General features: G+C 48.7%; 1 protein-coding gene across 1 annotated transcript in view; it reads left to right on the top strand.

Annotated features, from left to right (window-relative positions):
- SUGT1 (SGT1 homolog, MIS12 kinetochore complex assembly cochaperone) overlaps positions 1-12,206 on the top strand; it is a 324,599-nt gene that overhangs the window by 126,766 nt on the left and 185,627 nt on the right. Inside the window, exon 9 of the mRNA XM_082245037.1 lies at positions 7,425-7,456. Within this exon, the coding sequence (XP_082101163.1) occupies positions 7,425-7,456 (32 nt within the window). The remainder of the gene's footprint in view (positions 1-7,424; positions 7,457-12,206) is intronic.

Genomic DNA, 12,206 nt, shown 5'->3' with positions numbered 1-12,206 from the left:
GATGGTTTCTGATTTTCATCTGAATGAAGACATTGTGTTGTCTTCACTCTGCCCTAAGCCCAAACATTCTAAGGAATTTACATTGCACTCTTTGGATGTGGTTTGGGTGATCAGGGTCTATCTGGAGACCACTGAGTCTTTTAGAATATCAGACCCTCTTTTTATCCTTGGTCGCCTGTGCATACGTTTACAAAATTTCTACAAAGCAGGCATCTTCAGATGCTTCTTTTGGCCGCAAGCTTTTGCAAGCTGCTGTTTAAAGAACTGTTTTTTTTTTTTTATGTTTCTCTTTGATTGTGTATTGTGTTTTCAGGGTGAGTTCCAGTAGTTCCTGGTTGGCTAAGTTTAGCCTTTGGGGATTTATGTTTCCATTTGCTTTGTCTTTCCACCCCTTATGCATATACTGCTTTGGGACATCCCTATAGTTTGACTAGATGGAGCTGTGTCTGTCGATCGATAGAGAAAACTGGATTTTTGTAAGAACTTACCATAAAATCTTTTTCTCTAAAGTTCATCGACAAGACGCAGCACCCGTCCCTCTACTTCTGAGTGAATGGGTTTTTTTCTATTCTAAACACTGCTTGCAACTAAACTGCTTGTTGATAGCAGGGTGTGTGGGGTTTTGCCTGCAGGGACAGCCACTATAGGTGTGGTCAAGCTTTTTTCCTGCCAATTGCCTATTCCTGATAGGAGGAGCATAACCCTGTAGTCTCTGACTAGATGCAGCTGCGCCTGTCGATGAACTTCAGAGAAAAGGATTTTACAGTAAGTTCTTACAAAAATCCAGCTTTTTATTTATTTTTTTTTAAACCGTTAAAGGTTTATTAAGATGTTACAAATTTGTACAACCAAACATTAAAAGTACATGCAGTTCACATCAGATATCAATTCAGCATACCAGTATTGTAGTTCACGTCATTGGAATGCTTTAGGCATCCTTTAGAGCCGTATTTAGGGCTGGGTACAACTGGGACACTAGGGCCACCATAACAAAGCAGGTAGACAAGCCAAACTAAACTTATCCATTTTTGTGATATATTTCACAACAATAACCTGTCCATTACTAAATCAGCTGGGGCCAAACGAGGAGAAGCTGACCAACTATCCCATACCTTCTCAAATTTGGAAAAGCTGCCCCTATGCTAATATATCGGCTTTTCTAACCTCAATGTTGTGCCCATCTGTGCAAGCCACATTTGAGGCCAAGGGGGGAGTACTGGAAGTCCAGTGAAGAAAAATGAACCTGCCAGCCAGTGTTAATTTTGGCAGCAAATTTCAATTTAGTTTTAGTCTTAGTCTTAGGACTAAAATGGCATTTTAGTTTTAGTCCCATTTTAGTCTTCTGCAAGTGTTTTAGTTTTAGCCGTATTTAGTCGACTAAAACTCCAGTACATTTTAGTCGACTAAAACATCTTACATTTTAGTCGACTAAAACTAATTTTAGTCATCTAAATGGTCATGGTCAGGTCAGAGAGGAGGCCTGTAATGCTGCTGCCTGCAGTCAGTGCAGTGAGTGCACACAGTGCTGCTCAGAGTGCTGGATGGGGGTCTGAGGTTTAAGGGTGGTCTCTGGTCTGACTCTGAACTGAAGTTGTTGAACAGGATGGGCCGGGCGGGCCTCAGCGGCCTATATGCACACATACAGTCCTCGATAGATGGCGGAACCGGATGCCAGTGGTGACTGGTGAGTGGCCTGAGGGGACTCAGGGAGGCAGTAAAAGCTGGCCTGGCTGTTAACTCACAGTGGGTGCTCTGCTCTGGATGTGGTGGTGGCCGGGTGCCAGTGCCATGTGATGAGTCAGGCCTGGCGCGTCTGGCTGTAGTGCTGTAGAGGTCAGGTGACTGGTCTCGAGTCGACTCTCTTGTAGTAGTCCACTCCTCATGTCGGACGTCACGGGGCACGCCACGCCAGACGCCACACAGGCGGAGCTCCGTGAAAACCGGAAGTTGGGTAAATGTCCCTGCCTCACATTCTTGTTTAGTTTTCGTTTGTTAATGAAAACGGATTTGATTTTCATCATAGTTGTCGTCATTTGACGAAAATGTGCTATACTTTGCGTCTCGTTTTCGTCAGTTGAAAAATGCCGGTGACGAAAGTGGTGACGAAACCTTTTTTGTTGACGAAATTAACACTGCTGTAAACTCCATTGGCTGTAATGTCATTGCACATATTACCTGAATATATTACCAACATTAAATATTAGGGAAAAATATAAGAAAAGCCTTTTTCTTAATTGTTTAGTTTTCAGCAGGTTAGTAGATGCTCCTTACTTATGCGTATGCGGTAGTGCAATACATGTTTAAACTTTAATGTGCTATTATTACATGCTCTGGATGGAATTGTGTTGTCGATATAGAAATGGCCAGCAGAGGAGTGTTAATTTTGATGATGTAAATTTTTTAGTTATAGTCTTATGACTAAAGTGCCATTTTAGTTTTAGTCGTATTTTAGTCATCTGAATTGTTTAAGTTTTAGTCATATTTTAGTCGACTAAAATTGTGTTAATTTAGTCGACGAAAACGTTTTAGTCGACAAAATTAACACTGCTGCCAGCCTGAAACAATGCTCTGGATGCAGCCTCTTTAACATACCTGTATGGTATTACAACATCAAGCAAACCTAGTATACAGTGCTTAGGTAACCGTAGTTACCACAGCATTCCAGTACCGATGATGAAGCACCTCCATAGCAAGTGTATTAAGTCCCCTACATCCCTTTTTACATCTAGCACATATGGGGTTAGGAAGTACACCCATGGAATGTACCCTGAGTGGGGTACGGTGGACTTGCAATAGAATGTATAATTGTGACAGTCTCTATGAGACGTTAAGAGAGCACCCCCGCATTGCTTCCAAAGCCTCCTCCCATTGCTCTCCCGGGATATTGCCTGGGTAAAAACTTTTTTAAAAAGAAAACCAATGCAGCTACCACATCTAATGACTTGTAAGCTGAACTATATATTATTTTTGATTTTGGATGTAATACTGCTTTAGAGCAAAAATCCACGCAGATGTTTAGGGTGAGGAGAGAATATCTGTTATTTTAGGTTGAATTTTTAGCTGTTTGTCATAGCAAATGTTTTTTTGTGCCAAGCATTATATTTCTCTTTCGTTCATTGACGGACACAGCTCTCCAGGATTCTGAACCATTAAGTTTTATTGCCCCCTACAGGAGTAGGACACTAGGCAGAAAAAAGAACTTGGCTACGCCTATGGGCATTCCTAAGTGGTATACTCCCAATCTCTGCTGTAGGTCTTCGGTTTTTTGCATAGTCAGGAGTAAAGGCCTAGCTGGTATCTCTGGTTCTGGAATTTTCTTTACTTTTTTAAATGTCTTCTTTTTTTTTTTTTTTTTTTTTTCCCTCACGTTTTTTTTTTTTCCTGCTAGATCTACAATCAACTGCCGGACTGGGCGATGGGCTGGATAGTCTAGATCCAGTGGTCACCCCAGGCTGGCCAGCGCGCGCGCACAGAACACCGCTCTGTGCTAGGTCATCTGCAACATAGCCCCACTGGATGGGGGCTGGCCTGGGAGTTAATTGCCTCACTAGGTCTATACGACTGGGTCTCGGCCTGAGTCAGTGTTTCTCCTGGCCGACAGCCCCCCCAGTTCAAAGGTGAGGAGGTTCTGTCTGGAGCGGTGCCCTCTTGTTTCCCTGGATGGTGAGTAACTGTCCCCCCCTCTCCCCCTGGAGGTATTGGAGTGGACGCAGGACCCTCCCTGGCCCCTTCCTGGGATGGTCCGACCCATGAATTCACCTTCTTCCCATCAGATCCCCCTGATTATGGTGGTCCCTGTGAGTTATCTAGCTCCCCCCTTTCACCCCCCCCTCTCCCATCTGGGGTAGCATGGCAGTTTGGGATGTGTCTGGGGCTGGTGTATGGTAATGTATTGGTGGTGGGGGCAAGTGGGTCGCACCTCTGGTGATTGGGCTATCGCAAGGGGGGAGGGAGGGGAAACTACCTGCTGTGGGGGCCCTGTGCCCAGTTCCCCTCTTCGCTCATGCTGTTAGCCTGGGCTCCGGGGACCCATCCTGGGTCCATAAGTACCTTGTGGAGCTGCGCGCGGTGGCCATTTTGTTGTAGACTGTTGTTTTTCTATGGCTGACGGCCATGTTTGTGTAGTCCAGTGGCCATTTCTCGTTAGTCCGGCATGCTACAGAGCCGCGGCAATCTCAGCTGTGGGAGCTCCTCCTTTTCTCCTGGTATTAACTCCTGGGTCTTTCTTTCCCCTGGACACCACATGTGGAGCAAATGCTATCCCTAGTGCAGTTGGTGCTTCTCTGGTGGGGTGGTGAGTCTTGGTGGGGTCCCTCCCTCTCTGCTGCAGGTTGTGGGGTTCTCTCTTTGCTGGCGACCTGGTGGTGCTACCAGCATGGTGGGGATGTCCTTTTGTAGTGCTAAACACTTTTTGTGGGGGTCCCTCTCAACGCTTGAGTCTCTGGAGCACGCATTCCCACCTGACCCCCTCACAGAAGCTGTGGGTCACAGCCATCCTTCGATGCACTCACGGCGGTCCTGGAGTCCTTTGTGTCCCGGGTGGAGGTGGCTTTTGGGCGGCGGGCTAGGAAAAAGCACCCCTGCCTTCCCCTGGTTCATCTGTCTCATCAGATCCTGAATCTGACTTGGCTGCTGTGGACAGGGCCCACCCTGCAGGGTCTGCGGCCACGCTCCCTGAAATATCAGATGGTGAGGAGGATTCCTCCACACCTGTAACTGCGCACGAGTAGGCACACGTGGACGCATTGTTTGTATCTGTGCATGAAACTTTAAAAATGTAGGATACAGCTGATGCTGCGGTGAGTGTGGCTGTCCCCTTTGGCACTCACAAGCCATCTCACTACCTTAGGTAGTGAACAAGCACGCTGTGAGTCGTGTGAAACATGTCTACCATCGATTTTGCTGTACCTTGCATCCTTGTTAAATAATGCCTTTCATCATGAGCCATCGTTTGGTGTGCGGCCATTTCTCTTATATTCCAATATGTGCCCAACACCAGCGCTTCCCATGTTTTCCTGTAGTAGAGGAGCATTATCAGTTTGTGGCGTTACCCTTTGGTCTCGCCTTCTCTCCTAGGGTCTTCACAAAAGTGTTGGCCCTAGTTCTGGTGTTGCTACATCAGAGGGGGATTGCGGCCCTGGGCTATCTGAGCGACCTCCTCTTGCTAGCCAGGTCCCCGGCTGCACTGATGGAAGATGTGGAGATCACTATACAGACCATAAGGGAGTTGGGTTGGCTTCTGAATTACCAGACATCTTCTCTAATTCCATCCAGAAAATTGGATTATATGGGTCTGACTCGGGATTCAGCTCTAGCTAGAGGGTTCCTTTCTTTGGACAAACTCCAGAAGTTGCATGGTGTGTCATCTCCTGCTGTCCAGTAAATGGTCATCCCTCCAGACTTGCATTCGGGTGCTGGGCCTGATGGTATCTACCTTTTTGAGGCAGTTCCGTATGCACAGTTCCATGCCAGGTCTTCTGAGGGAGATCTTGGTTAAATGGGACAGGTGTCTGATGTCTCTGGACAATTCGATCCGGCTTACCCTGGAAACCAAGGGGTCTCTGGTTTGGGGCCTTCGCTCTCCAGCTCTTCGACAGGGCAAATCCTTTCTCCCCTTGTATTGGAAAGTGGTCACCATGGATGTCAGTCTGTCCGGGTGGGGAGGTGTCCTGGGTCTGAACTCTGCTCAGGCTGTTTGGACACTGGAAGACTCAAGACTGCTGGTAAAGGTCCGGTCATTACAGTGGCCCTGGACTTGCCTTGCTGGTCTTGGTACGCTGCCCTGGTGCGCCTGGTCGCCGACGTCACTTGGATGCTGCCTCTCAGGGAAGGATCTCTTGTCCCAAAGGCCAATTTTCCATCCTGCTTTACAGTCACTGGCTGTTGAATGCCAGGTGCTGAAGGATAGAGGTTTGCCTGGGTCGGTGATTCCGATACTGCTGAAGGCTAGGAACTCTACCGCCTAGGAAGATCTACCATCGTACCTGGAAAGCGTACATTTTGTGGTGTGAGTCGATTGGTGTTCACCCTCCTTTTTCGGTGGCTCGGATTTTAACCTTACTGCAACGCAGTGTTGAGCAGAAATTGGCTTTGAGTACCATCAAGTGCCAGGTGTCGGCCTTGGCGGTCTTCTTTCTGCGACCCCTGGCCACGCATTCTCTGGTGCGTACCTTAGTTCAAGGGGTCCGCCATCTGACTCCACCGGTGCGGTCTCTCTTACCGCCGTGGGATCTGAACTTGGTGCTTTCAGTTCTCCAGAAACCTCCCTTTGAGAATATTTGGGAGATTCCCCTGCTTACGCTGTCCCAGAAGGTGGCTTTTTTGGTGGCTATTACCTCTGCTGTCAGGGTATCAGAACTGGTGGTGTTCTCTTATTGTACCCCTTGGTGGTGCACAAAGATAGAGTAATTCTTCACCCTTGTTCATCGTCTTTCTAAGGTAGTCCCTGATTTCCATTTGAATGAATACATTGTGTTGCCTTCACTGTGTCCCAGGCCCAAACATCCTAAGGAATTGGCGTTGCATACCCTGGATGTGGTTTGGGCAATTCGGCTGTATCTGGCAGTTATGGTGTCTTTTTGGAGGTCAAACTCACTGTGATCACAAACGGGCCAAGAAAAGGGCTGTCCGCTTCTTCTGCGACCATTTCCAGATGGATCAGACAGTGACTGAGGCCTATTCGATCAGGGGTCAGCTTCCTCCTTTCCCTGTCACGTCGCACTCTACTTGGGCGCCTTCCGTCATCAGGCGTCAGTGGCCCAGGTTTGCAAGGTGGCCATTTGGTCGTCGGTGCCACTTTCACTAAATTCTATAGTGGGTGTGTTGGTATCTGCGAATCTTCCTTTGGCCGCAAGGTTTTGCAGGCTGCTGTTTAGAGGGACTGTTCCCTCTTTGGGGGTGTGTTGTTCAGGTAGGCTCCAGTTTTTTGGTGAGCTCCTGTTTTACCTGGTTGGCTATTGTTAATCTAGGGATTTTTTTTGTTGTCCCACCCCTCATGTTTGGCACTGCTTGGGGATGTCCCAATGGTTCAGAATCCTGGAGAGCTGTGTCCACCAATGAATAAGAGAAAATGGGATTTTTGACTTCCATTTCTCTGAGTTCATTGAGGGACACAGCACCCACCCCTCTAATGAGTTGTATTACTTCTGACACTGCTTGTTACAAAACTGAAGACCTATAGCAGAGAGGGGGAGTATACCACCCAGGACTGCCGAAAGGCATAGCCAAGTTTTTTCTGCCTAATGTCCTACTCCTGTAGGGGGCAATATAACCCAATGGTTCAGAATCCTGGAGAGCTGTGTCCGCCAATGAACTCCGAGAAATGGATTTTATGGTAAGTCAAAAATCCCATTTTATTTATTGTTTTCTCTTCAGGTTACAGTTGCAAATTGGTAATAAGTAACCTTTTTCTTTTCCAATTGCAGTCCACAAACCAACAAAAAACACCAAAATACAGGTAAATGTTTTTTCTTTTCGGTTTTGTAAATTCTCACTTAATCTGTCACAGAAGCAGTGCATACAAAGTAGTTTTATCATTAGAAAGGGAATTCAAATGTACATTCCAAAGTATGTGCTATTAAAAAAAATATATAAAATAAAATTCAAATATATATATATATATATATATATATATATAATATATTGGCACATGTAACAAGATTTTAATTTCTATATAGCAGCCAAAGGGGTTTGTCAGATGCCATATATATTAGTGACATACATCTAGAGTATGATTGTTGAAATTTGTCGTTTCTCGTTCTCCTGTGTTCATTAACAGACAAAGGTTTTGCTAATCTTCACTGTAGGGTTAAAGCGCTACATTAAGGAGTAGGACACTAGGCAGAAAAAAAGATCTTGGCTGATAGTCAACCCCCTCTCTGCCATAGGGTAGCTCAGTTTTTCTCTTTCGTTCATTGACGGACACAGCTCCTGGTGTTCATAACCATTGGGTTACACTGCCCCCACTGGAGTAGGACACTAGGCAGAAAAGAATTATGGCTACACCCATGGGCAGTCCCAGGGGGTATATTCCCTCTCTCTCCTATAGCCACTCAGTTCTTTTTCTGCCTAGTCAGAAGTAAGGACCTAGATCTTTGGTCCTGGCAACATTTTTTCTTTTTAGATAGACATTTTTTTTTATCCTGGACTTTTCCTGTGATATCTTCAATCATCTGCCAGACTGGGCGACTGGCTGGATAATCTAGATCCAGTGGTCACCCCAGTCTGGCCAGTGAGCACGCGCAGACTTCAGCTCCACGCTAGGTCGGCCGCGACATAGCACCACTAGCCGGGGGCTGGTCTGCCAGTTAAATGCCTCGCGAGGTTGCATAAGACCGGGGTCTCGGTCCAAGTCGCAGCGTTCCTTCTGGCCGACAGCCCCCCATTTTGATGGAGTGGGTTCTGTCTGGAGCGGTGCTTGCCTGGTTCCTGGTATGATGAGTAGCTGTCCCCCCTCTCCCCAGAGGGTTTTGGGGTGGACGTGGGCCCCTTCTTGGGACGGTCGGATCTCCGGGTTCCCCTCCTTCCCGTAGGCGCCCTCCCTTGCCGAGTCCCTCACCTGCTCCCCCTCCCCTCCACGTACGCTGGGCCGGTTTGGGTGGTCTGGCCACTGTTCCTGGGGTGGGGGCAGGGCGCTTACTAGCAATGGGGGCTGCACTGCTGGCAACTGGACGATCAACTGTGCAGGGGGAAATTTTACCTAGTAGTGGCTCCTGCCAGAGCCCCCCATCCTGCCTAGATCTGTCCTTGAAGCCTGGTCTCCCTCCTGGGTCCCTTTAGGGCCTCATGTTGACACACGGGCCGCTATTATGTTGTAGTATGTGCATTCCATTACACGGTGGTCATGTTTGTGTAGTCCGGCGACCATTTTGCTGTGGTTTGCCATTGAAAATATGGTAGGCCATGACAGTGGAGCTCTGCGGGCGGGCAATTTGGCGGTTCCTCTTCCCCTGGTGCTGACTCCTGGATGGTTTTACTTCCTGATTGCCGCGTGTGTAGTGCATTATCCTGGTGGCTGCTCGTGCTTGTTTCTGCGGGTGGGGAGTCTGGTGGGGTCCTCTCTCTCACTTGGTGCTTTGTGCCTGGTGACTGGGAGGTGCTGCCAGCGCAGTGGGAGTTGTCTCTTTGCAGTGTTTTACATTTTTTGTGGGGTCCCCCTGGTGACTCATGGAGTCTTTAGAGCATATCTCCCTACCTGATCCCCTCTCTAATGCCGCTGGTACCTCCGGGTCCCATCCATCCATGCGCTGACGGCGGCCCCTTGTGTCCCAAGTGGAGGTGACGTTCGGGCAGCGGGGCTAGCAAAAGTGCCTCCCGCCTTCCCCTACCTCATCTGTCTCATCAGATCAGATGAATCTGATTTGGCCACCGCGAACGTGGGTCACCCTGCTGGATCTGCAACCACATGCCTGGAATTCTCTGATAGTGAGGATGATTCCTCCACATCTGCGACCGCACAGGAAAAGGTGATAGTGGATGCACTGATTGTATCGGTGCGTGAGACCCTGAAGATGGAGGACGCAGATAAAACTGTGACAGAGGCGCAGGTACCCTTTGGCACTCACAAGCCAGCCAGAGTGGCAAAGGTGTTTCCTTTCCCTGCCTATTTGACAGAATTGTTGCTAAAGAGTTGGACGACCAAAGTGTCCCTGTTGGGTTCCTAAGCTCTTTACTACTGTAGGCGTTCTCCCTATGAGGAGTCTCCAAATTAAACAAGGCAACCATGATTCCGGTTGAAGAGTCCCTGGCCTTTAAGGATCCGGCAGACCAGAAGGCGGAGGCTGTGGCCCGCAATATGTTGCTGTTTCGGCAATGAGGCCGGTATTCACCATTACTCTAGTGTGGCAAACTCTGACCGAGTGGACTAAGCTCTTACGCTGTGACCTGGAGGTGGAACAGCATCCACCGTCTTTGCTGGTTTCTGGATCCATGGACTTCCCTGATGCAAGACAAGTGGGTCCACGAGGTAATTCGGTCCAGCTACAAGATTAAGTTTCCCTCTTGTCCCCCCCCCCCCCCCCCCCCCCGGCAAGGTTTTTTTCCTTCCAGCTTGCACCTGTCCCCAGACCCCTTACAAGGCTAGTTTGGGGTGGTACAAGACCTGTTCTTTCAAGGGGTGATTGTCCTGGTTCCGACTTCGAATCGTTTGCAGGGTTTTTGCTCAAACCTGTTAACAGTCTCCAGGAAGGAAGCCAAAGTGCGTCCAATGCTGGACCTCAAGACGCTCATCTGCTTTGTGTGGGTACAGAAGTTCAGAATGGAATCCATTAGAAGGGTGGTGGCATCCCTGCATCAGGGGGATTTCCTCGCCTCGTCTCCTCGATACCAACATATGCCAGTCACCAGTGTTTTCTCCGCTTTGCTGTGGGAGAGGAGCACTAATAGTTTGTGGCGTTACCCTTTTGGTCTTGTCTCTGCTCCTCGGTTCTTCACAAAAGTGTTAGCCCGGTACTGGGCTACTTGGACGATCTCCTCCTGCGAGCGGAGTCTCCCTTTGCTCTGCTGGAAAACATGAAGATCACAGTAGGAACTCTGCGGGAGTTCGGGTGAATTCTGAATTTTCAGAAGTCTGCTCTGGCTCCGTCCAAGAAGCTGGACTATCTGGGCCTGACTCTGGACAAACTCAAGAAATTGCAGGCTACGATTCATCTCCCGTTGTCCAACAGATGATTGTCCCTCCGGACTAGCATGCGGGTGCTGAGCCTGATGGTGTCTACCTTTTTGAGGCGGTTCCGTTTGCACAGTTCCATACGAGGTCCCTGCAAAGGGAGATTCTGACCAAATGGGGCAAGACTTCTCAGCCTCTGGACAATCAGACCTGGCTGAGTTGGGAAATGAGGGTGTTCCTGATATGGTGGCTTTGTGCTTCGGGTGGGAAAATCCTTCTTCCCCTTGTATTGGAAAGTGGTCACCACGGATGCCAGCCTGTCTGACTGGGGAGGCGTCCTCCGCAAGCATTCTGCTCAGGGGATCTGGATGCTGGAAGAGTCTAGACTACCGACCAATGTCTTAGAACTCCTAGCGATCAGACTGTCTGGATCTGTGGAGAGATTGTCTTCAGGGTTGTCCAGTGTGCATGCAATCATACAATACTGTGGCTTATGTCAATAACCAAGGAGGCACAAGAAGTGTCCTGGCGACTCTGGAGGTAGCTGGCATTCTAAGGTGGGCAGAACAGTTCTTTCCAGCCCTTTCTGCCCTGGAAAATTGGAATGCAGATTACCTCAGTCGGCAGGGGTTGGACCAAGGGGAGTGGTCCCTTCATCCAGAGGTGTTTCATCAGCTGTGTGGATCTGTTGGCGTCTCTGCTCAACAGAAAGGTGCAGAGGTTTGTGGCTCGGTCCAGGGATTCTCTGGCGGAAGCCACAGATGCGTTGCTTGCCCTGTGGGGTCAGCATCAGCTGATTTTACCCCTTCCCTATCACGCTTCTGTCCAGACTTCTACGTAGGATCGAGACAGAAGGGATACTGGTCATCTTAGTGGCTCCAGGCTGGCCTCATCAGGCTTTGTACACTGACCTAGTGCGGCTGGTTGCCGGTGGAAGCTTCCTCTCAGGGAGGACCTGCTTTCCCAAGGACCGTTCTTCCATCTTGCTTTACAGTCGCTGGCTTTGACGCCTTGGCTGTTGAACGCCAGGTACTGAAGGATAGGATTTATCTGAATCTGTGATTTCCTACTTTTGAAAGCTAGGAAATCTACTTCTAGGAAGATCTACCATCATACGTGGAAGATGTACATTTTGTGGTGTGAGTCGCTTGGGGTTCATCCTCGCTCCTTCGCTGGCTCGGATCTTAACCTTCCTTCAATGGGCGGGTTGAACAGAAGTTGGCCTTGAGTATCATCAAGGGCCAGGTGTCGGCTCTGGCAGTCTTCTTCCATTGACCTTTGGCCACATACTCCTTAGTGCGTACTTTTCTTCAGGGTGTCCGACATTTGGTCCATCTAGTGGGGGCTCTTTTGCTGCCTTGGGATCTCAATTTGGTACTTTCCGCATAACAGAAGCCTTCCTTTCAAAATATTCGGAAGATTCCCCTGCTTATGCTGTCCCAGCAGGTGGCCTTTTTGGTGGCTATCACTTCTGCACGCAGGGTGTCGGAACTGGCGGCGTTATCCTGTTGTTCACCCTATCTGGTGATTCACAGGGATAAGGGGGTACTTTGCCTCTGTCCGTATTTCCTGTCTCTGATTTTCATTTGAATGAAGGCAT

Source organism: Pelophylax lessonae, assembly GCF_965119305.1.
Source record: "Pelophylax lessonae genome assembly, chromosome: 2".
NCBI lineage: Eukaryota > Metazoa > Chordata > Amphibia > Anura > Ranidae > Pelophylax > Pelophylax lessonae.
Note: the sequence above shows the minus strand (reverse complement) of the source record. Positions and strands in the feature narration are given on the sequence as shown.